Source organism: Lonchura striata, chromosome 16, assembly GCF_046129695.1.
Source record: "Lonchura striata isolate bLonStr1 chromosome 16, bLonStr1.mat, whole genome shotgun sequence".
Taxonomy (NCBI): domain Eukaryota; kingdom Metazoa; phylum Chordata; class Aves; order Passeriformes; family Estrildidae; genus Lonchura; species Lonchura striata.
Window position 1 is genome coordinate 17,487,082 of NC_134618.1, and position 23,856 is coordinate 17,510,937.

A 23,856-nucleotide genomic window follows, 5' to 3' on the forward strand; every position below is an offset into this window, starting at 1 on the left:
GCCCCGCCCCGCCCCGCCCCGGCCCGGCCCCGCCCCGCCCCGCCCCGGGCCCGCCCCGCCCCGCCCCGGGCCCGCTCCGCCCCGCCCCGGCCCGGCCCGCCCCGCCCCGCCCCGCCCTCACCCGACGGAAGGACGGGCGGCGTGTGGGGGCGGAAGGCGGCGGGCCGCGCCCCGCGCAGCGCGGAGTCCGGGGTCCCGAGTGCCCAGGTTCCCAGCGGGGGCCGGTAGACACAAGGTACGTCCTGCGGCCCCTTCGTCCTGGTGTCAGGACCGGCTCCTTCTCGTTACTTGCGCTTGGCGTGCGTTTGTGTGGTCTGTGTTTTCCTCCGCGCCGGTTCTGGGAAGGGCGGAAGGTCTGTGCTCTCTCCGGAGCTGCCGGCCGTATGTCCCTGGCCCCGTCCCGTGCGGCGGCTCCGGCTGGAACCCGCGGCCAGAATCGCTTCTCTTTCCTTGCGGCTGTTAAACGCGAGTTTTACAGAGTTTTACGCAGAAAGGTGTAGTTCTCCGAAGCGCTGTTCCTGCCGGACGTGCTGCCCGTGGGCGCAGCAGCCGCGCATGTCCCGGGCCCGCGTTGGCGAGCGGAGCCGCTCCCGGCCGGGCCAGCCCGGGCTCGGGCTGCGCCCCCGTGAGCCCTGCGGAGCTTCGGGCCGGTTCTTGCTGAGCACCCGGAACGGAGCGGTTTTTCCTCACAAGGCATTACGCTCTGTACGGATTTCTTGTCAAGGTTTGATGCAGAATCTATTGGTGAAACTTCTGCTTTGCTGTGTATCGCTTGTCTCGTTTTATTCAGCGTCTATAGTCAGTGATTTAAACTCTATAGAGAGTAAGACAAGTTGCGCATCAGTTTTAAAAAGAGGCAGTTTTAAACAGGGAATGATGCTTCATCTGTACACTTGCAGCAACGGTGCATTAAGCACTCTTGTTTAATATGACCTCTTGATTTGGGCAGGAGTTACTCTTTGCACATAACAATTTTGCAGATTATAGCTGTTAATGGAATGTGACCCTAATTTCCTTAGAAGACCAGACCAAAAGTTACTACCGTTTTTCTTGATAGTGAATATTTCTAATAATATAGTATTTTTTTCAAGAAACAGAAAGGTTAAGTGATCAAAGTATGTAGCTTGTGCCAGTGGCTATGTAGATCTGCTTCTAACACCAACAGAGATTTCTTTCCTAGTTTGAGGAAGTGACTTATATCTTTACAATTTACTTTTCTCAAATTTATCAGAGTTACTAGGTTGGCTGCAATTTTAGGATTGTCTATTTGTGTTACATACTTTTTTTTAAGATTGGTATTTCATTGTCTGGTATAATGAAAAACTTAAGAGGTAACAGGCAGAAGAGCTGTGGGTATTTTAAAACTTTCTCCTTTTGCAGTTTTATTAAAGTTCTGGCTTAATTCCATTTTCATCCACATGTGCAGATCCATTTTTCCATGAGAAGATGGTTTTGGTCTGCCATCTGCTTAACATGCTTACGTGGTTTAGGATTCTTCGCCAAAATTCTAAGTGTTCCAAGAGTTTCTTGGAACGCCAGTCATGTGGCAATATTACCTAACAGTGGAAAGTAAATGCTTTCTCTCTTGAGAATTCCAGGAAAAAGGGAAATGAAGGATTTTGTTTTGAATGCCAGAGCAGTTGGCCCTTTTCTTCTGAGCAACAGCAAAGGTGCTTGTGTTCTTTAAAAAAAAAAATGTATTACTGTGCTTAGCCACATTTCATGTCTTCTCAGAATATGAAAAAAATTCAGCTCTTGAGTAATAGTTTTCTCAAGCTCTTATGAGAAATTTGTCTTTCAAGTTTGTTCTTTATTACTAGATGAGCAGTAGCTGCCCCAGAGAAGGTCACAGAAGAGTTGCCATTTTGATCTTCTATTTTGACTAACAATGTCTGTGACATTCACATTCTCTGGACAGAGACATAATTCTGTCTCTCAGGAGAAGCACAGAGAGAAGAGAAAACAATCATCTCTGCTCCTTTGTTTTCCCCATGTGGAATATGGTATGGAGATCTTTACCTGCAGTGATTGCTGGGTTGGATTCTGGTGAAAGTTGTTTGGGTTCAGTGACCAATGGGATCCAGCTGTGGCTCTCAGCAGAGAGTCACAAGTTTGTAGTTAAATAGGTGAGTAAAAAATAAGTATGTAGAATAGTATAGTATCTCTTTAAATTGTGTATTAATGTAATATATATAGTTTTAATAAAGCTATCCTTCAGCCTTCTGATCTGGAGCCAGACATCATCATTTCTTCCCTGAGTCAGGGTCCGCTACATTTTTACTATAAATGTCCTTATCCCTTAACTTCTAAGATGGATATTTTCAGACAGACTGACTCACCTCTGTCAGACATGTGTAATGTAATTCTGCTGCATGGTTGGTTTGGGGAAGAGAGTATTGAACCACCATCCACAAATACCTTTCAGTGGTCTTTTCTACTTCATAATCTGACCAATCTTATGCAGAACACCATTCACCTGCTGAAGGAGTCTTCTCTCCTCTCCTTGAAATAAAAACTAGTGTACTACCTGGGAACCCTACAGGTATAAACAGAACAGCTGAAACTTGCAGGCAGCAAGAATACTCTGTCCAGATATGAAAGTTAGAAAATTCCAAAAGCATGAGAGGAAGGAACCAAAGGGTTGTGTCGCTGCTGAACAAATTTTATCCCTCTTTATACTGAAAGTAAAGCCAAAAGCATATTAGCATGACTTCACTTACAAATTTACCAGACTTTTAAATGCATCATATCCATTTGTAGTGATATGAAAGCCGGTAGCCTTGTCTTACACATTAAGTAACTATATTGGTAAAACATCTTGGGGACACTTGCTATTTTTAAGTCTGAAATTAATTATTTCATCTGTTTTCAATTTACCTAGACAGTTTTGCTATGCTTAGGGACATAAAAGCTGCATTATTTTCCTTCTCCAAAGTTGTTCTGGTTATATCATGATTAGGTATGTGTTTTACAACTTTTAAATAATTAATATTTTAATGAATCTGCAATCTTTTGGAGCAGTGCTCAGAGTTCTTTGCTAAAATTTCTTTTTAAAGAGGTGATACTCAGATTATCAAGGTACTGGTGATAAGACTTGGAGAAAACATTTTAGATTAAACACTTCATTCATAAATTCTTTTACTTATCTGAGTGGAATCACAGGGCTTTGGTGACAATGTCACTGATTTTGGTCTAGTGCTTGCCCTTTTTTGCCCTTTACATATTAGCAACCTTTCTTTTCTAGTAGCTAAAGAGAGTAGCTCCACTGCCAATGACAGTTCTGTATCCTCTGTAATTAAAATTTTGCAGAAAAGTTTTCTAGCTCATTTGTGTTCTCCTTATTCTTCTACATATCATGTTTCATGAGGTAATTTTAGGGGCCAAAGGTGGGAAACAGGTACAGCAGGGAGTCTGAATTCTAACATCTAGCAGAGTGGTAGGAAAAATTACACCTTTACCTTAACTGAGACAAGGATGTCACCTTATTGTGTTTCCTGTTGGCAGAATTGCAGCACAGTTTTTCCTGCTGAACCTGACCATTGTCAATAATGGCAAGACTCCGAAGAGCTGCACCATATCCCCTGTGGATCCTTTTCTTTTCATATGCAACAAATGAAGGTATGTTTGTCAATAATATAAATTATTATGGTGAAATTTTTCTTGATAGCATTTTTCCATGACCACTAGGTAACGCTGTTACCACTAATGAACTACTATAAAATTTGTAACTTCAAATGTCAGAAGTATCCCTGTACTAGAAAAAAATCTTGTATTTTTTTTTTTTAATCTCTACATTGACCTTTTCTATCTGGACAAGAAAAACTAGGAATTTGCAGAAAGGAGAAGCAGGTTTGGAAAGCCAGCTCCTGATTCCCCAGTATCTGATCTGCACTGGACGCCTGCCTGTGAGCCAGGTGGCAGCTGTGCAGGAAGCTCCGGCATGCCCTGGCTGCTGCGGTTTGCTGCAGAGCTGCTGCCGGGCTGCGCTATCCGCAGGCTGCAGAGTGACTACCTGGAAAGCACGGCTTGCTGAGTGCCTGCCTGCTTGCCTGGACCAGGGCAGATTGGGCAGGCCTGTCTGTGGGACACAGCAGCTCTGACTTGCCCTGCCAGGGGCAGATAGGGCACGGATGGATCTCTTGCGTGTCCCTCTCCACCGTTCTGCCGGCCTGCAGACGCATCGAGGCTGAGTGCTGCTGGTTCCTTAAGGGTTAATTCATGAAGCTCATTTGGCAGAAGCTGACTTCCTATACCCATAAACATGGGTTGTTTTCATTGCATCTTTTATGATGTTTGATTAAAAATACTAATGAGATATATATATAGTAATGGTTTTCAATATTGAGTTTTTATTTTCTGGAAAATGAATCTCACTCTTTGCTTTCTGTATTTTTTTTAACTAGTTCCACAGTAGTCTATAATTTCTTAATCTCATTTTGTTTTATAAAACAAACAAAAATAGTTAAAAAGCAATTTAAAGTACTCTATCTCTAAAAAAGAAGGTTTATTAGCTACTGTCTTACATAGGATGAAATAGTGCAATTTGAATTAATGAGAAGGATCAAGGTTTGCAAGAACACATTGACAGAATTGTCTGGTCTAGGTAATCCCACCTTTTCATTTCCCTAAATGATCTTTATCAAAGTTTAATTTCATTGTGTTTTGTTTGGGTTTGTTTGCCTAGTTAACTATGCATTTTAAGTTTGTTCAGCATTGTGTACTCTTTGAGGATTAAAAAAGAAATTCAGTATTTAAATTCTCTCTTTTGACTATACAAAGTAAAAACAAACCCTTTACTGTATATGGTTTCAAAAGGAAATTCTCAAATATCTGAGCTTTTTGAAAAAAATACGGTGTACCAGAGATGAAAAAGTGAGAAGGTAACAGAAAAAGAGCAGAGAATATAAATTAGAGTTCTGAAAAGACATGACAGCACTGAATGGCAAAATAAAGTAAAACTGTTAGTCATCATAGCTTAACACAACAGGAAGAGCTTCATTTAATTGAAATATTCTTAAAAGTGCAAGATGGTTAACAGATTAAAAATAATGTCATGCATCTTTAAGGGCCTTAACTTGATAGTACTTCTGTTAAAAGTACATTTTAAAGTGAGAAAAGGAAACTATCAATAAAATTACAAATGACAACCAAATATAGACAACATCAACAGGGTAATGATTATTGTGAAATAAAAAGCAGTATGACTGTTAAAGTGTTGCGGGAGTTTGACTTGCTGTTTTTTTGATGAGTGTTAAAGAATTGGGTATCATGCAGAAAAAAAAGGAACCTGGTACTGCCATCCAGAAAGGACATAACGGCAATAATTCTTACCTGCAGGTTAAATATTTAGCCTTAGTAAATAAACCAAAACATTTTTAAAGTATTTGAACACTAATGAAACCATGAATCACAGTCAGTTCTAGGTTTATAAGCAGTCAATATACCAGACAACTTAGAATCCAAATTTTATAGATCCCATTGTGCTGTATATCATATCCACTAAAAGGTATCTGACGATCACATTTTACATTTGCAGATCCTGTACTGTATCAGAGTATGCAGAAGTTGGATCATAGTAAATAACACAAGTGGACTATAGAAAAATAGAAATGCAGGGAAGATAAAATGAAATTTGGTACTTTCAGCAAAAAAGGTGTGGGAGGAATACTCTGAAATTTAGGGACCTGTTGGAAGGAATAAGCCTGTGAAGCAGAAGTGGCTGAAGGACAAAGACCTTGCAGGATGTGAATAATTGGCAAATGAGTCTTGAATTTGCAATGTAAATGGCCAAGTTCACAAAATTTGGTCTTGTATAATTGCTGCAGAAAACGTTCTAGCGGGATCCCTTTGGAAATTCTCAGATAATCTTAATAGGATTCAGAAAAACAGGTATTTTAATTTTTTTACAGGAGATTGACATGTAAAGCAGAAAAGAATTTATATTTGTACAGGTTGTGCAAGAAAAGGGAGATACTGTTATTATTTATCTGTAAAAAAGAAGTCAAACATCAGAAAAGGCAAATAATTGTATTGCATGATAAAAGTATTAACTATTTCTAGCTATTTTCTTATGGTCGCATTCCAGGGTCCAGTATCAGGTTTGGCACACTGTTAGTCCAAATAACATGGCCTTACTGTCACCTAGCTTCTTCTTTTCTGTTCTGTGTATCACTCTTGTGGAGTACATTGAAATAAAGGAAAGTGAGGCTGGAAGGGGTACTGAGGATTGTGGATTCTCTTTCCACTTCCAGTTCTACCAAAGATATTGGATTCTATTTCCACTTCCAGTTTTATCAAAGATATTTTGACCAGTATATTCTATTTTTTGGTAAAATACTGCCAGTGAAAATAGTTATAAACTTGAACACTGGAGTGCAGAGACTCTGGGCTTTTGTGTACCTCCTCGGAGCCTGGCTCAGTATGACTCCATCTCTCCTCAGTCTTGAATGCTCTCATAACAATGATGAGAAGACAGAAGTACTGAGTGAAATGAAGTAAAGGTATATACAAAGAAAGACTGTGGCAGAGAGATCTTCTAGGCACTGGGGAGCTGCTCTGGGAACATGCTCCCCCATGCATTTGGGAAGCTTAGAACCTTTTGCCTTAGTTGTAGGTAAGACGTGAGTCATGACTGTAAGTTGTTGTCCTGGTCTGACTCTGTTAATTGTCTGCATTTTTGGGTTTTGAAGCTTTTGTATTTAACAGGTGGGATGGTGCTGTTTTGTAATTTAATGCTGATGTGTTTTAAACAGAGTTATTGCAATTGGATTTTCTGTTCTTGGAAGTCTATATTGGCTGAAATGTTCTATCTCAGTATTACTACTGCAGACTCTTCCCGTCCAAGACCTTAGACATTGTCTCCAGAAAGGTGAAGACAGTCTGAGTGCCCCTCTTTCCATTTACCCAGACACAAAAAATAAGTGTTTTCACTTAATTTGTAGAGGTGTGGTAGCTCTGTTTAGATGGAAAAGTTAGTATTTCTGCTTAATCCAATATAGTTTTCTGATTCTCTTGCTTCTCATTGTATGCTGTTTTCCCCTAGTTTTGGCTGCAGGACACATACAAGAATTTGCATGCTTCACTGACTATGACAAAGAGCTGGTTTGTCGCTGGAAGGTGCCTGCACAAACCAATTGCTCCAAAGAATTTGTGCTCTGCTACAGCAAGGAAACTTCTTCTGTTTCGTAAGTGTTTAATAAGATGTTGCACTGCCATTGTTAGAGTTTCATATATCCTATAGCCACTGTTGGCTTTAATTCCCTCCCTCTACCATGGGTGTCTGGGACAAAATGTACTTTGGATTATTCCTCTTAAAGTAAAATGGATTATTTCCTTTTAAGTAAAATGGGTTTTTGCAATTAACAGCACCCTCAGTCCAGTGGTCTACTCTTCTGTAGAACTTTCTGCTCTCTTAGGACAGAGGAGGGATCAAGTCCTACTGGTAGGAGTGGTAGGGCTCTTAGAAGTTTACAGAACCTTAACTTTGTGCAAAATTTTACCTTCTTCATGAGAAATCTTTCTTGGTTCACTGGTCTATAGAATGTGTGAAAGATGCTTTCCACTGAAGGCCAGGTGATTGTTTCTCCATACAGTGTAGCTCCATGTTCAGGTACAGACTGTTGTCCCTGTTCTAAGCAGGGCCAGTCATCATCTCTTACACAAGAAGATGCATCTGGGTTCTTCTGTCCCTTGCTGCATGATTTCACCACACCAACATTCAAATAACCTTGCTGATACACGGCAGTAAACCTGTTCCTCTACTAACAAGATGTTAGTATGTTCCTTTAGAAGCTGAAGTGTGACAAAGTGTTGTATTTGGGATCAATCCTTGACCTTTCTGTCAGGTTTTTAGTGTGATACAGATATCCAGGGGGTGGCTGGGGAGGGTGGGTTGTTTGGGGATCTCTGTTTTGTTTTGGAAACATTTCTGGGAACTGACTTGTCTCAGTTCTGATTAGTTACACATGTTGGGAAACTTGATCATCTTTTCAATCAATAGTGTGTCACATTCTCTTAACCATCACATAATTTTGTGCCTATTTTTTTAGAAACACGTGTGTTCCTGAGAATGAAAAAGACAGTTTAAGGTGCACTTGTACAATATATCCAGAATATTTTGTATTAGGCCTCACGTATATTCTAGCCCTACAGTTCAATGGCACTGAATCATGGAATTACAGTGTAACACCAGCCCTTGTTGGTAAGAACTTGTTTACTTTGTCACTGTCACATCTGTTTCCAGGCTTTGCAATCCTGGCTAACTTCTCATTCATATCCCCAGAACAGTTTTTGCTTGTTAGAGGTGCCAAATGTCATGGTAGCTTAAATGCAAAATCCATTTGTTTTAGAAACCTGATTCTGGATTAGATTCTTAAGGAATTAATGTAAGTAATGGGGAAGCAGGGAGTGATTGTTCCTCTAGCTGTACCCTCTCAGTTGCAAGCCAGAAGGAGTTTGGAGACTCAGATTATCTTTAGTGCATTTTACTTGTGGCTTACAAGATGAAGAGGCATCATGCTACTTTCAGTTTCTAGAAATAAACTACGCTATCCCTACTGAAATTCTTCCCATTCCTGTCTCTGTCATACTCTGATTTTTCATGCTAGTTGAACCATGTCACATCAGCAGAAGATTTTTTTACGGTAATTGATGTTGGATTTTAACATAAAAAAAGTTGAAGAGACTGCTCCTAAACAGGACAGAGTGTAGACACAGTTTGTCTCTGCCTAGACCCCCAGTTTGGTCAGAACAGTGTGCTTGTTGGTAACACCTGTCACCTTAAACACTCAGAGAAACCATTTTCATACCTTAGGCAGGCCAAAGAGCTGGTTCTCTTCAGAATATTTGATTGATGCTGCTGCTTATCTGCCAAGTAAGCAGAAGTCCACATTGATTTTCAAGAGACAGGGAGCCAGGACAGCTTGGCTGTGATGTTGGAGCTCTGTGTCCACCCAGCCTCACAGCTGCTTCTGTCAAGGCACAGTTGTTCCTGCTTCTCCAGGCTGAAAGCTGCATCCTGTGCACCAAAAGACCGTGCTTGCAATTGGTTCAGCCAGCTTGAGGAATCAGTGCTTAATAAATACCCTCGAGTTGCTCAGGTTTGGCCTCTCTATTCTTGTGCTACAGCATAGTGAAAAAGGCTAAGTGTATTGACTGCGATGATATTCTGATCTCTGGTGAATGCTTCTCTCTATCAGTGCTCTCCCATTACCCTGTTCTGTATTTTTTAACACACAGTTAAGCCGAGATCCCCCAAAAATCTTGCCATTGAGAAAGCTGAAAATGGTAATTTCAATCTGAGTTGGGAGGAGAGCTACTCTCATCCATCCTTTCTCTCTGGACAGCCAGTCATCTATGAAGTGAAATACTGGAGGAAGCAGCACCCAACAGAGGTAAGAGACACCCAGACTCTTCATTTTCTGTCTCTGGAGCTTTAAGGTTTAAAAAGTCCTCTTGAAAGTCACTTCATTAATATAAGGGCCAGCCAGAGCACAGTGATCCTGATTACACACAGTTCACTTTGCCACAGTTCACTTTGCCCCCAAGATGGTTCAGCTGGGTGTCAAAGAATTGAAACTCTTCTGACTGCCACCCCAAAATGGTCTGCTGCTTGCAATAGACAAGACAGAGATCGAAAATTCAATGCTTCTATTCCCTGAACTTCATTTGCCCCTTGACATCAAGAATCTGGAGGTTGATGACTCTGTGGGGCAGGTGAGTTCTGAATAATCCAGCAATTCTGGGCTGGGCTGCTTCTGGTAGCAGAAGAACATGCATGTGGCGGGTAAAAAATGCCACCTGCTGATGACATGAATTGCAGTATCATACATAGTCATTCATTTGTTCATTTGTGAAAGGTCACTGAAACACATAACGCTATTGGTATGTAGTTGCTGTCACTAACCCTTCACCCTGTAAAGAAATCAGAGAACTTTCTCACTTTCTTTTCAGATTTCTGTAAAAGCAATTAACTACCAGGCAAACAGCTTTGAGATTGCTGCAAGCTCCTTGAAGAGAGGCTATGATTACGTTGCAAGTCTCAGGTGTAACTATGTGGACTACCCAGCCTACTGGAGTGAATGGAGTGAAGAAGTTGAATTTCACTATGGTAATAGTGTCAGAAGTATCAGCTTTGTAAAAGGATGGTATATAGTCTTGCATACTCTGCTGCTCTCTTGGAGGAGAGTTATGGACTCATCATCATTTTGAATGTAATGTGAATACATCAATAAAGGCTTTCAAAGATACTAAACATAGGGAAATCTTTGGGAAACTAAGGAAGAGAAGACCAAGGGAGGTTGGATTGCTTAGCCTTGTGAAAAAGAGGCTGAAAGAAATCTGTTTATTCTCTATAAATGTTTCATGAAATAGACAGCAGGGAAGTTGAAGAGGTGTTTGAGCTAAACAGCAACATTGATGTGAGAGCAAGTGAGTATAAATGAAATATATATAAATGCTGCAAATAAAGCAGTATTTTAATAGAGGTAGGAGGGTTTATAAAAACCCCTGAAGAGCAGCAGAGAGAACAAGAAACAGCTGCACTACAGTGACAATGATAATGCCATTTTAGGTGCTGTGTGATAGCCCTTGTCCCTGAGGGGTGACAGTGCACACTGGCTCTCCCAGCTCCTGCCACACCCAGTGGCTGAGCACACTACCTGTGCCAGGTCTCTGACACACTGCACACCATTGCTGCTGGCAGCTGTGGGAGTCTGTTGTTAACATGCTGGAAGCTTTATTTTACATCCACTAAAAGAGCATTTTTTTGAGTTGCAGAAGAGCAGCAAACAATTTGGTATTATCAGTACTTGCATTTTCATGCACATTCACATGTAAACATTTGCTTGTTTAACAGATTACCAGGTGAAGGCTGAAGACATTCTGCAGATGGCTGTGCCCACATCCTGTGTACTGATCATGGCAGGATTCATCATTTGTTACTTCTGTTTCACCAAGTAGGTATCCTGCTTGTTACAGAGTATAGAGTAACAGTTTATACACATATCAGTATTGCTATTGGTTAGACAAATCTCTGGAGGCACAGAAATCTAATATTTTGGGTTTTCTCAGCACCTTTATCTAGCTGTCTATGAGCAGAGATTCTATAAACACAAGTCAGTTTTATAAACTCTGTCATTTTCTGAATGGTTTTATTAATCTTACTAGAATAGGCTTATTGCAGTAGGGGTTGTCAGGGATTATCAGACCCTGGTCTTTGCTGGAGTTCAAGTAATGTTGGCTAAATACCTTTATTTCTTTCAAAAATTTTTAAATGGTAATGTTAAATTTTTAAATGGCAATGAGATCCTATTTCACACATCCTTCTAAACATGATTAGAAGAACAGATGACTGTCGTTGTGCAGAGCAGTCACATACCAAACATACAAATGTCTTTGCACTGGTTTAATGAAAATCAGGAGATGCCCAAAATGAACACTTGCTGTTGCTGATGCCCAAGTACAATCAAAACAAGTAATTTTCATTCTTCCCTTGCAGAATGAAGAAAGAATGGTGGGATCAAATCCCAAATCCAGGAAAGAGCCAATTGGTTGTAAAAAATGTCAAGGTAATTTAAAAGCTTTGCAAAAAATACCTTTTCCTGATCATCAGAAGTAGAACATAATAGTAAATTCTATTGTCTGTCTAGTATAATGGATGCTAAATACAGTCATATGTGTCCTCAATCTCATTTGTATCTTTATTAGTTTTCAGTTTTGTGCTACTTTGATGAAATTAAGTTCCCATTCCAGGACTTAAAGCAAAGTCATCTGGAACGACAAATGTAAGTAAGATTGAAAAAAAAAAAATCACTCTGCTTTACAGCATAAAATTATTTCCTGTACCATAAACAATAACTGTCCTCTCCTTTTGACTTCCAGAAACAGAAGTTGCAAGAACTGCCTGGCTCAAAGTTTGGCAAGCCAAAACTTCAAGGGAAAAGATAACATCAGAAATGTTGAGAAATCTTGCAGTTGCCACAGCAAGTCTGAAGAGTGGTTGCCAAAAGGCAGCTGTGCAGTTTTAACCCCTGACACAATACCAGTTGAAGAGTGTATAGAAATTTGTGTATGTTTAACAGACAGTGAAACTGAGAGCCAAGAAGAAACTAGCAACCAGATCACCATGCTTGAGCCTTGTGAGAGCAGCATTGGTGTTTTCAGAGAGCACCCTGAACACAATGAGTTACTAGCTGGCATGTTTGATGCACTCCTGGCAAATGAAAATAGCATGCAAGACAATAAAGGCCCAAACATACCCACAGCAGAGTGGAAAACCTTAGAGAGCATTGGGTCAGAAAATCCATCACAGCAAAATCCAAAAGAAAGTGCAGCCCAGAGTCCACAATCGTGTGATATTTCTCATACAGCTCCCCTTTTCACCAAAACTTCTCAAGATGACTACAATTGTAGTACAGCCAGCAAAGAGTCAGAACTATCAGAAGAATCCTTTGAATCTGGCTATCGGAGCTCCAGCATAAATTCTGCTTCTCTGGATGCAAGAGATCATCAACAAATGGTTCATCAAAGCCTTTTTCTATGTAGTTCTGCAAGTGATCTTGACTCTTGTGTCCTGATCCAGGAGTCTACAAATAAATCATTGTTTGGAACCAAAACAGACAGAATAGACAGCCCTGCATACAAGGGTTTTGATACCCTTGTATCTGCATCCATGGGATTCTGTGGTTCTGCCTACAAGAGCTGTGACACCCTTTTGTCTCCATCCCTGGAACCCTGTGGCTCTGCCTACAAGAGCTTTAATATGCTTCTGTCTGCATGCAAGGAACCAAGCAGCTCTGCATACAAGAGCTTCAGTGCCCTCATGTCTCAGTCAATGGCTGACAGTAGCCGGACTCTGGGCTTGGAAAGCGTGCCTTCCTCACTGCCTGTGAGACAGTTGTCAGAGACACCTGGATGCAGCTGCGGAGATCAAAGTGCTCAGCCTGCTAGCAATCAGATGTGTTGTAACAACTACAGATCTCCCAGCACTGAGCTTGATTTTCCAAACACCTGTTCAGAACATTCTGATTTTCTGTCTTTCTCCACACATGCAAATGAAGGTGCTTCAGCTTTTCTTTCAGAGGAAGAAATGTGTAAGCAAGTAATATATCAAAATGTTCAAAGGAAAGCAAATATAATTTCTTGCCCCACTGCACCTCAGTCATCTGGCTATCAGCCTTTTGGTAGTGTAGGTAAATGTAATTGTCTATACTGGGACAGTGACAATGAGGTTATGTCTACATCACTATACGAATCCTTCATTAATCTGTGCAACAACCTGAGGGAAGCACCTCCCGATACTGCAATCTATGAATTGGACCCAAGGATAAAGGACAGTGTGTGTTTGACTGTTCAGGGTTCTGACTGCACCATTGTCCCAGGTTTAGCATCTAGTGAAAATGACACACAGACTAGTGATGGCAGCCCTTGTATCAACAGCGCTTATGATCTGAATGGTGATAGCAATGAGGAAAATACCAGGAGAGATGAACAGCTGTTGCATTTGTTAGAAATGAAATGTCAAGACTTAAACAGCAGAGCACTTAAACAGCAGAGAAAGAGCTAGAAAGGCAACAAAATGGAAAAGCTTTAACCCTACTGGTAAAGTAATGCAAGGGGGTGATGATAACAGGCTAAAATACTGACTTCCACTGCCGCTCACACAACCACTTGAAGGAACTTGAAGATGCAAGGGGAAGTGAAGAGGTGCTGAAGCATGCAAATGGGGGCAGGGGGTGTGACTCAGCAATCAGCTTACCAGCATCACTGGATGGTATTGGTAGCCCAACTTAGCCAGAAAAACTGCAGAGCTCCTGGAGCTCCATGGCTCAGACAAGGTGCTAGCCTGTCATTTTGTGAGTAACTCCTATCCTTCCGACTCTCACACCATTCACAGTGAGGACTCCAGACTGACACTTGCAGTTAAAAAAAAAAGACCAATGGAACTGTTAATGGGAAACAGCAGGAAGAATAAGGAAAAAATGAAACTTTTGTGCAAACCCTTTCCCAAGAGGACAACTGCTATATGGAGGTAGCCTAGCCAAGACTGAACTAGTCTTTGGAAATAAACTGTATGGCAAGTTGAATTCTTGCTTGTTATTTCAATCTTGACTGAAGTGAGGGCTGCTATAGGTCACCCATGATTCATTGGGTTGTGTCATTTACGCCTGCCTGGAATTGGCAGCTGGGACATGGTGGAGACCCCTGGGCACAGTTGGGTTTGGAACCCAACAGTGGCAGCCACAGCTCTACAGAGACAAAGTCAAAGCTGCTGTCTCCAGCTGTGAGAAATCTCTAAAAGGGAGCAGCAGCTGCAGGAAGCAGGAGTTCTTAGTACAGCTCTTGTGGTTATTGCCCTGGCTATGTGTTGCTTGGGAAGCACAAAGGTTATGTGGAATGTGCTGACATACCTGAAAGTGGGATATAGGTCAGGTCCAAAAGGAAGGTGTGTGATTTATCACACAGCTTCCAGAGCTTACTTCTTTTGGGGTGGGGGATGTTGTCTTGTGTGCTTAGCCCTGGCATGGGGTGTATGTTTCTATACCTGCGCAATCAAGACCTGAAATAAAGATTACCATAATTTTCACTTACACAGTGCTATTATTGGTGATTGATTAGTTTTTTATCTTGTAGAAACAAGAAGTTACTTCAGCAGCTGTAAAAGGAGTCAGGGATTTCTAAGCAGTGTTTCTTCCCAGGATTATCCAGTGTGTGGTCAGACAACCTACCTTAATCAAATACTTTTGTTTAGCTTCTTGTTCTTGTCCAATCAGAATGGGAATTAGCCTGCACCTTAAAGGCACAATGTACTTCTTGTTGGATAATTATTTAAGAAGTTTTATTGACGTCTTCTCTACAGCATAATTATATATTTCAGTATGGTAAATTCCACCATAGTATGTTGGCAACAGCATAAAACAAATAAGAACCAATTAAGTAATGGAGGTTTTATATTCAAATGTATAGATTTATTCTCATTTAGAAAACTCTATATTGCTATTCATAAGGAAGGAAACCATAATGCTAAGCACAGCAACTGGTACTGCAAATCTCACTTCCAAGTAGTAGAGGTGTCTATGTAGGGACACCAGTGGTGCTTTCTTTCCCTTTTACACCTGTGCTCTCTCTTGCATTCTTTGTGAGAAGAAAGATTTTGCCTCCATGAAGGCTTGTGCTTGGCTGGAGAGGTCTGCTTAGGCCAACTTTGCTGCAGCACTTGCTCCTCTGCTGAGCCCTAGCTCCATTTTGCCTTTCCCTGCCATTTTTGTTCCACATAGCTATGCTCTCCAGTCTGCACATTTCCATATTACTGTTTTCTGCATGCGGTTATTCTTCCCTTTCTCTCCCTTCAGTGTTTCTCTGGTGAAATGGAACCTGATTCTCAGAGAAGGGGGATCCCTGCTCCTATGTCTTTGTATAACTCAGAACTGGAGACAGACAGTGGGGTTGAGGGGGCAGCTGTCTGGCTCACTCTCTTTCTGCAACAGGAATGGTGTCTGGCTGTAGTGTGTGCTGAATTTCCTGTTCCATCCTCTAACCCTGCCACTTTTGCCATCTGTAACTATTGCCAGGCTATGAAACCCAGGTGGGTTTCAAGTGACAGATTTCCAGCCCAAGCTGGTGATCTGCCCTTTGGGTGGTGAGTGGGAGTGGTGACTTTGAGCTGGCAGTGAGGGGTCTGGAGGTCATCACTTGGGAACCAGCCTGTGCCTGCATGCTTATACAGAGAGAGGCAGCTCATTCTCCCAAGAGAGGAGCTTTGGTACCCTCCAGGCATGTCCTTTTTGCAAGTGGAGGGCTCCTGCCAGGACAGAGAATTACTGATCACAGTAAGCATATATTCATTGGTTTTCAGTTTGTTTTGAAAGACTGCAGTGCAAGTGAAGGCTTGTGCCAAATTTTAGCCTAGTTATAGTGCCATTTATTACTTGCTCACAATCACTCCACCTCCACATCTTTCTCACTTGTCTACCTACCAAATACTAGCAACCTGGCTCACCATGAGTGAAATATGTTCCTGAGAAAAAAAGCCAGTGCATTCACAGTTCAGGAGAAGCTAGTTCAGATACATTCCTTTCCCACTACAGAAATGCCACAGGCTTGGCATCTTTTCATTTCTCTTCTGAACAGAGTTGGCTTCTTGGAAATATGCACCTGTAAGGATCAGCTGTTGGCAAATTCCCATCAATCATGAGGTTTATCATTGCCCATAGAAAACTAACAATAACCACATGACAAGGGTTATCCTAGTATAGAGCACGACCTTGAAGATGTGGAAGTCAGGTTCTTGGGGGTAGGGACAAGTTAATTTAGGGTGAAGGAGGTGTCAGCTTTTTAAATAGCTTGATTCTACCTCTTTCTTTGTGACCCTACATTGTTTAGGCAGGGTCCAGGGATGTCCAAGTGTTCACCCACCATGAGCTTTATATAAGAAAACCAGTTCTTTTAAGTGTTGCAATGATAGGGCCAAAGGAACAAAGGGTTAGAGAACTAAATTGTAAGGGTTGTAACTCCCAAAACCCTGCTTCCTAAAGTTTACCTCTGACTATGGAATTATGTGACAAAACTCCTTAATGAAGAGAGGCTGAGAGAGGCTGTTTTCTCCTAACCAGAAAACCTTTCAGGGAGCACAATTCATGCATTTTGTGTTCTAGCCCTGACAGAGGTGCTTCCAAAGTGTGTTGTTTTGTATGCAGTTTCTTTTACAAAAAAATAGGTAATTTTTATTAATTGTTGGGAGGACTATGCCTAGGCAATGACCAGGCATGTGTGTCATGCGTGCATACAAAGAGAACATAAGAGAACACATCTCACCTCTGCAGATTGCTGAATACAAGGTCTGCCCCAGGCTCCCACATGATGATGTATTTTGATCTCACATTACCCAGAATTTTCATTTCTTTCAGCACGCTTCTGCGACTGAGACCTTGCAGTCATGGCCACAGCCCTCAAGGCCTCTCCTACTGCACCTAAGTCACAAGGTCAGAAGCCAAGCAACAGCTCAGCAGGAACTTTCTGGAAAAAAAACAGGGAGACCAGTGAACTGGTTTGGTTTTCAACTGTGGGACTGTTGCCTTTCTAAGCAGATTGCTCCAAAGCAAAAGAAAAACACAGCCAAGTGAGGAAGAAAGCATTTCCCAGATACCTCACTAACACAACCAAAGTTAAAGCCTAATGAGTTGCCATATGTTGGCCTGTTCCCGAAGTGCCTAATAACAGCTATCAGCAGCACAGGTGGATTGCTAAATCCTGAGTGGTTTCATTTCTCATGACAAGCTTGTTCAGAAGAACTTTACATCTCTGCAGAGCTGTGGCCAAAGGCACTTTGCTCTATTTGTCCCTTTTGCTGTCCTGCTTCCAGTCTGCCCCTGCTTGGCCTTCCATAACATTGAAATGTCCATACTGTCCCTTCAGTATGACTGCAAGATGAAAGAGAAGAAAAACTGGCAACAGCCCTAGTTGAACAAAATGGGGAACTGGCTTCTGTGGCATGTTTAGCTGCATGAGGGGAAGAGCAGCTGTTTTTGTCTTTTTTTTGCTCTTAACCAGAATGCTGTCTATAAAACTGACCATCTTTGCATGAGACCTAAGATTCTATATTCTGAATGCAGAGAGGCAATTGTCATGGCAAGAGTACAGCCTATGAGCCACAGTCTGTCTTTGGTAGAGGGATTACTGTGCTAGACCTGCCTCAGTCCAAGAAGCATGGCAGGCATCCTAAAGAGCTCCTGCCCCAGTTTAGTGATGGATCAGCCATTTCCTTCATCCCGTCTCTACCCAGTCGTAAAGAGCAGGGCATTCATAACACTGTGGTGTTTGTCCTCTGATTGAAGGCTACCAAGTTGGTGACTAATACGTAGTACTGGGATTTTCCTACTTGTTGCTGTTTCCTCAGCTCTTAGAAATGGGGAAATTTGCTATAAGCTGAAGGGTTTGAGGTTGACTGCTTCTCCCCAGCTCAGCTACTGCTGGTTTCACTTGCAGTGAGCCACCCACACAGCAACAAAAATTATAATGAGGTGAGAAAACTGGACGACGTTATGGGGGTAGAATTTCCACGCCTGGGTCAACCTTTTAACCAGTCCCCAGTTCTTGTTTTGACGGCCTAGGGAGTTTCTATGAGAACCAGATGTGCATTGACCCTGGCTGGCTGTGGAGCCAGTGCCTGTGGTAAACAGCCAGCTGAGGTCTGGAGGAGGTGGCCTGTATGGTGCTGTAAGTGCTGACCAGTGCACATGTCTGACAGGCCGTGGGCTTGAAGGTTGTACAGGGCAGTTCACTGCTGGGTGGTCTTCCCTCTCCACTGCCTGGCTGAGATGCTTCAGAAACACATAGCATGCTCCTCCACAACATGATGGGGGGCAACGAAGCCATGAAATGCCTTGTTTCCTTCACTATGGCAGGAATTTGGATACACAGTTTGGCCTGTGCTGACTATTTCATGGCCTCATTCTGAGCTGTACTGGGCCCTTGCAACAGACACTGTTGTTCAGAAGTATTAGGAATTCTTCCCACGTCTGGTCAAGCTGCCTTTGCTGTTCTTGCAACTTAAAAACCTCTGGCTCTGCTTCTATATTGGGTTTGTGTAGCAGCATTTTATAGTGGAAGGGGGCTAGAAGGGTGGCTTTTCTGAGAAGCCACTCCCTTCCTGCCTTTTCTCCTAAAGACACATCACTTTGCTGCCAGTGACATCAGAAGACACCAAGTGTGTTAGGATTGCATGTTCTGTGGTTTACAGATGCAGCTGGCCACCCCCCTGCAGCATACTGTGTGAGGCCTTTGCTTTGCTTTGCACATGCTGCCCCAGCCAGAGGCTGAAGACAGCTGCTGTGTTGTTTACCCTGTGACAGGTGCCGGGAGCTGCCTAAGGCACACTCCATTGCTGCACCAGCCTCAGGTGTGGAAGAGCTGCTGCCAGGCAGGATAGGTGGGACATGCTGATTTTTGACAGCTGTGGTAAAACAGAGCTCCATGAGATGCAGATGAAGACCTTGCCATAAAGAGCTGTGTGCCAGGACTAGAGTTCTGGTCTTGGTGCATCCTCAATTGCAGAGATCTGGGGACAAGCTGATCTGTGTTGCCTTAAGTGGGTCAATTTCTGCCAACTTGCATGGAAAGAGCAGGGAGTTCTGCCAGCATTGTCAACTCAGGTGAACACTGTGGGAATGCGTGAGTCTTGCTGACCTCATGCAGAGATGCTCTGGGCATGCTTTGCATGGTGCAGCTGCGGATGTTGGGTTCGAGCCTGAGCAGAACTGTAGGTTTCTGTTCCAGATGGTCAGGGTGAGTTCACAAGCACAGTCATTCCTGTTTCTTTTTACCAGCATGTGTTGGGTGATTTCCTGAGAGAAGATAAAAGCCTCTGTGCAATCTCCTCCATGTGAGCAAGATGTACATAGCCACAGCTCTGTGAAGGTAAGCTCTTTTCCTCTGGCTAGAGCCAAAGTGATGTCCTCTTACTTCAGCATTCATGCAGTATGGGGTCAGACATCATGGGTATTTGGGGAAAACAAGAGGCTGACCCCAGTGTTGATGACTACAAATAACTGGCAATGGCAGAAGGGAGGCAGGAGGGCAGGATGCTGGGATCTCTGCAGGTGATATTCAGTATCCAACAGACTGAAAGCAATGCACTCCTCCCTCCCCTGCAGCATTCTGTGTCAGCTCAGAGCCACCACCTGTGGAGCTTTGGTGTTTTTTAACCTGCTTCTTTGCTGACTAACACCTCCGCTTTCTGCTTGGCTCATTCATATTTTAGCTTGTTTCCTGGGCTTTGAGGTGGTTTCTTCTATTGCTTTCCCTTCCAGCAGAACACTGTTACTCATGTCTCAGCTGTTCTGCCATTTTTCACTTACTGTAATGTATGATTATCTTCCTCCTAAATGTCACCAGCCAGTAATGGTGCCTTTGACCCTAAAGTTATGCCAGGTCTGTCTCTTTGACGCTGCTGGGGATGTTGGTTTAATTCTGTTATGATAGGAAGAAAGCACAGAGGTAGTACTGTTTCTCTGGAGTTTTTTCTTTTTTCTTTTTTTTTTTTTGTCAAACCATGAACCTGATAACTCTAAGCATGACTGGTTTTATATCCTAGAGAAAGGAATTACCAGCTCAGAATGTTGTTTTTCAATTATTTATCTTGCTGATAAATACATAATGATGTTGCCCTTCTTCCAGTGATGGCAAAATGGTTTTGGGTCACAAATAACAGAATCTACCAAGCCTTCCTTGCGTGCCCTTCACACATGCTCCTTGGTGAATATTACTGCTGCAGGCTAGGCTGAAATTATACTTTTTATTAGTTAAATTTGAGGAAAAAAGGCCTTTTGGTGCAATATGTTTAAATTTATAAAGCCATTGGTCTTACAGTGCTACCAGTTTTCCTGTTTTTAAAATTAGCTCTGTAATATCAAATGTATATTATTGCAGGGTTTAAAAGTAGCATGGCTTGTGACTGCCAGACTATCACTCTTTGGACTGATCAGACATGCTGCTCTTTCCCTCACTCCTCTGCATAGATAACAATATTGGCACACCCTGGAGAATCCTGTGTAATCAGGGCCCAAAAGCTACACCACTGTCCTGGTGTGCTATCCTCACAACAGAAAGATATTACTAAGAGCATGGGAAATTTCTGACTTAGCCCCTCAGCCTCATAAACCCTGTACTGTCCCACACTGCACCCAAGAGAGGTGACAATCTCCACAACCCACAGGCACCATCAGCTGAGACAAGTCTTTTCTAGAAGCCTGGGCCTGACATTGTGCCTGTAAGTGATCCACAAAGCCTGAAGAAGGGAGAGCTGGTCTTTCACAGAGGCTGCTCCAAACACAATGAGGAGTAGCTTCTGGATTAACTCATGTGACCTTCTCCATGCATGTTCTAACAGTTGCCAGCAACTACCTGGCAAGCATGGTCAAGAGCCACCTGCCCTGGCCTGAACATTCCAAACCATCTGTTTTTCACAGGGTGAGTCAGACGTACAGAGGGCTTAACATGGAGCTCCCTCATCCTGCACCCTGCTGCTTTGTGCTAACTTCACTGCTGCAGTCGTCTTGGGTTATTACAGCTCCTTGCTCTTCCTCCTAGCTCCTCCTACCTCCACACTGTGCTGTGTGTGCCAAATGCCTCCACAGTGCTGCTCATTTCCCTCTTGTCCAAGGATACAGTTAGTGTGCCTGGGTTCCTTGAAGCCCCTTTAAAGGTGTAATTAGGTGAGTTGATGGACCCTCCCCCAGTGTGAGCCTTGCAATCTAAAGAGACCTGGCCCAGACACAAGTCCCCGGCATGAGATACGACAGGGGTGAGCCCCTCACCTGTGTAGGAGCCAGATGGCCTCCCTGCCTGTGGTCTAAGGACTGGTGCTATTGCCTTCATCCTGGGAACATTTTGAGAATGAATGGAAGCTGAATGCAGTGGTATTGCAGACTGTCTTCAGTGTGGCTCATGTTGTACTATGCAGTTTGGCTTAGCCCTTTAATACCTTGACACCGATGCCTCCTCATTGCACAAATCTAAGCCCCACTATGACCTTTTAGATAGGAGGCTTGTGAGTTTTTATCAGCTCTCCCACCCTTTTCTCATGTAAGAAAGCCGAGCAGTTCAGTAATAAATGTTGTGTGGGTGTTTGGACCTGAATTCATCACCTCCTCTCACCACATCCTTCTGTTGGCACAGTAATACTGATACAGTCGTGACGTCAATCTCCATCTATCGTTGTGTATTCCAATACACCACGGCCCTTGCTTGTGCACAAGTAGGCTTTGCTCTTACTCGTGCTGAGGAGACCCACCTGCTCCTCAGCTCTCAGGCGGGGTGTGCAATTGCAGTAATGATTTAGCCAGGCTGGTCATGGAACTGTTGGAGGGCTGAAATGCACAGATCAGGGCAGGTAATATCCATATTTCCACCACTTTTCCCTGCTGCCAGTTTGTTCCTGCTTGATGTTGCAACTTCACTGTAAATCTTTCTTATAGCTGATGTGGCCCTTGTGCCCCAGCTGTCATTGCTTTTAGCCTCTGGACAGTCAGAGCACCCCTTTGTCTCCCTGTTGCTTCAGCTTTCTGATTAGATGGCAGTGTGCATTGATAATGATTTTTTTTCAAGAAGAAAGCTTATTTGGGCATATAACTGGTGGACTGTGTCTTCTACTCTTTTTTTGCTTGGGTGAAAAAAATTCATTTTCTCATGCTTGGAAATATTTTTTCTCTTTTGTTTACTTAAACTGAGTTCTTAATTAGTTTTGATTTGGGGTTTGGTTTTTTTTGTTTTTTGGGGATGTTTTTTCTGGTGGGGTTTTGTTTGTTTCTTTTGGTTTTTTTTTTTTTCCTTTTTTGTGTGTGTGTTTTGTTGTTGTTCTGGGGTTTTGAGGGTTTTTGATTGTTTGTTTTTTAAGTACATGCATTTCCTGAAAACAGTTCAAACTGTGAGCTTAGATTGCATCAATGTTTGGCAGCTTATAGCATCATCATATTTCCAGATCCTTAACAAAAATAATATTCATAAATATCTGTCTGTATTGATCCTGTTTCCTATTCTCTGGTGTATTAAAAACTGGTAGCATCATTTACGTGTGTATATTATGCAGGGCTACTCAGCTTTATTGCTGTGGTCTCATAAGGATATTCCAGAGTTTGCAGATATGGTACTTGGCAGCTGTACAATGCTTGACATTTGCAAGTGTCTGTGTTGCAACAATGCTGATTCTGAGTCCCCATTTCCCAGACCAAGAAAATGAAATGAAGCAGTAGAAAGGAGTTTTCTAACGCCAGACTGGGTATAAGTTCCTGCCTCTGCTTATTGCCCACAGCAGGGTGTGACACAGTGTGTTTGTGGCACCTCTAGAGCAAGTCTTGCTAGTCTCACCTGGGCACTGACGCCCTGAGAACACGTCTGTGAGCTCACATGAGGCTGCAGGGGCTTTCTGGTGGCTGCTAAATTTGTTTTGCTTTCATTATTTGAGTAAACCTGGGAAATTTTTAGACACCACAAATGTTCCTGAAGTCTTAAAGGCTTCATGGGTTTCTCTCTGCTGGATGATCGCCTAGGTATTAGTTGCTTGTGATGGATGCTGCATAGACACCCCAGGACCTGGATACCTGAAACCCCCCCATATTAATACAGGCTGAGAGACAAAGAGATTGTCAGCTCTGCTGACAAGGACCTGGGGGTAGTGGTGGATAAAAAGCTGGCTATAAGCAGGCCATTTGTGCTGGTAGCCCAGGAACTCCTGTATCCTGGGGTTCTTCCCCAGCAGTGTGGGCAGCTGATAGAGGGAGAGGATTTTCCCCTCTACTCTTCTCTCTTGAGACCCTAACTGGTGTTCTGCCTTCAGGTCTGGGACCCACAATGTGGCAAGCATGTGGAGCTGCTGTATTGAGTCCAGAGGAGGCCACAGAGATGCTTCAAGGGCTGAAGCACCTCTGCTATGTATGACAGGCCGAGAGAGTTGGGCTTGTTCAGCCTGGAGAAGAGCAGGCTTTGAGGAGACCTTACTGCAACCTCTCATTATTTAAAGGGAGCCAGTAAGAAAGGTAAGGACAGACTTTTTAGCAGAGTCTGTTGCAACAGGACAAGGGGTTATGATTTTTTAAATTAAAAGGGTAGATCAGACTATGTGGCATGACATGTGCGCCCTTCCTGCTGTCTGTGCATCCTTGCAACTTGCTTTCAATTAAACTATGTTGCCAAAATAATATACATTGCTTCTCCAAAGTCTTGTCCCATTTAAGAATAGCTTGAGAAAACAGTGCTGAAGTATGTACTTGGTATCAACAGCCAGTACTCTGCAGAGAGTACATTTTAAGTCTTTCTGTGCACATCCATGTGTTTCCATAAATATTTAAATGCTGTGAAAACACA

At 42.7% G+C, this 23,856-nt stretch overlaps 1 protein-coding gene across 2 annotated transcripts; it reads left to right on the plus strand.

Annotated features, from left to right (window-relative positions):
- The first annotated feature begins 113 nt into the window (after nucleotides 1-113).
- On the plus strand, nucleotides 114-14,588 carry IL4R (interleukin 4 receptor). Of its 2 annotated transcripts, XM_021543830.3 has the most exons (10): nucleotides 114-235; nucleotides 3,505-3,618; nucleotides 7,043-7,184; nucleotides 8,049-8,200; nucleotides 9,238-9,392; nucleotides 9,952-10,108; nucleotides 10,856-10,955; nucleotides 11,498-11,567; nucleotides 11,707-11,783; nucleotides 11,881-14,588. In XM_021543830.3, the coding sequence occupies exons 2-10, from the start codon at nucleotides 3,549-3,551 to the stop codon at nucleotides 13,562-13,564; spliced, it is 2,607 nt and encodes an 868-aa protein (XP_021399505.2). In that variant the 5' UTR covers nucleotides 114-235; nucleotides 3,505-3,548; the 3' UTR covers nucleotides 13,565-14,588. The 2 variants fall into 2 exon arrangements, with proteins under 2 accessions (XP_021399505.2, XP_031362018.2); XM_031506158.2 differs by lacking the exons at nucleotides 114-235; nucleotides 3,505-3,618; nucleotides 8,049-8,200 and having other exon boundaries at nucleotides 7,044-7,184.
- The last annotated feature ends 9,268 nt before the right edge of the window (nucleotides 14,589-23,856 follow it).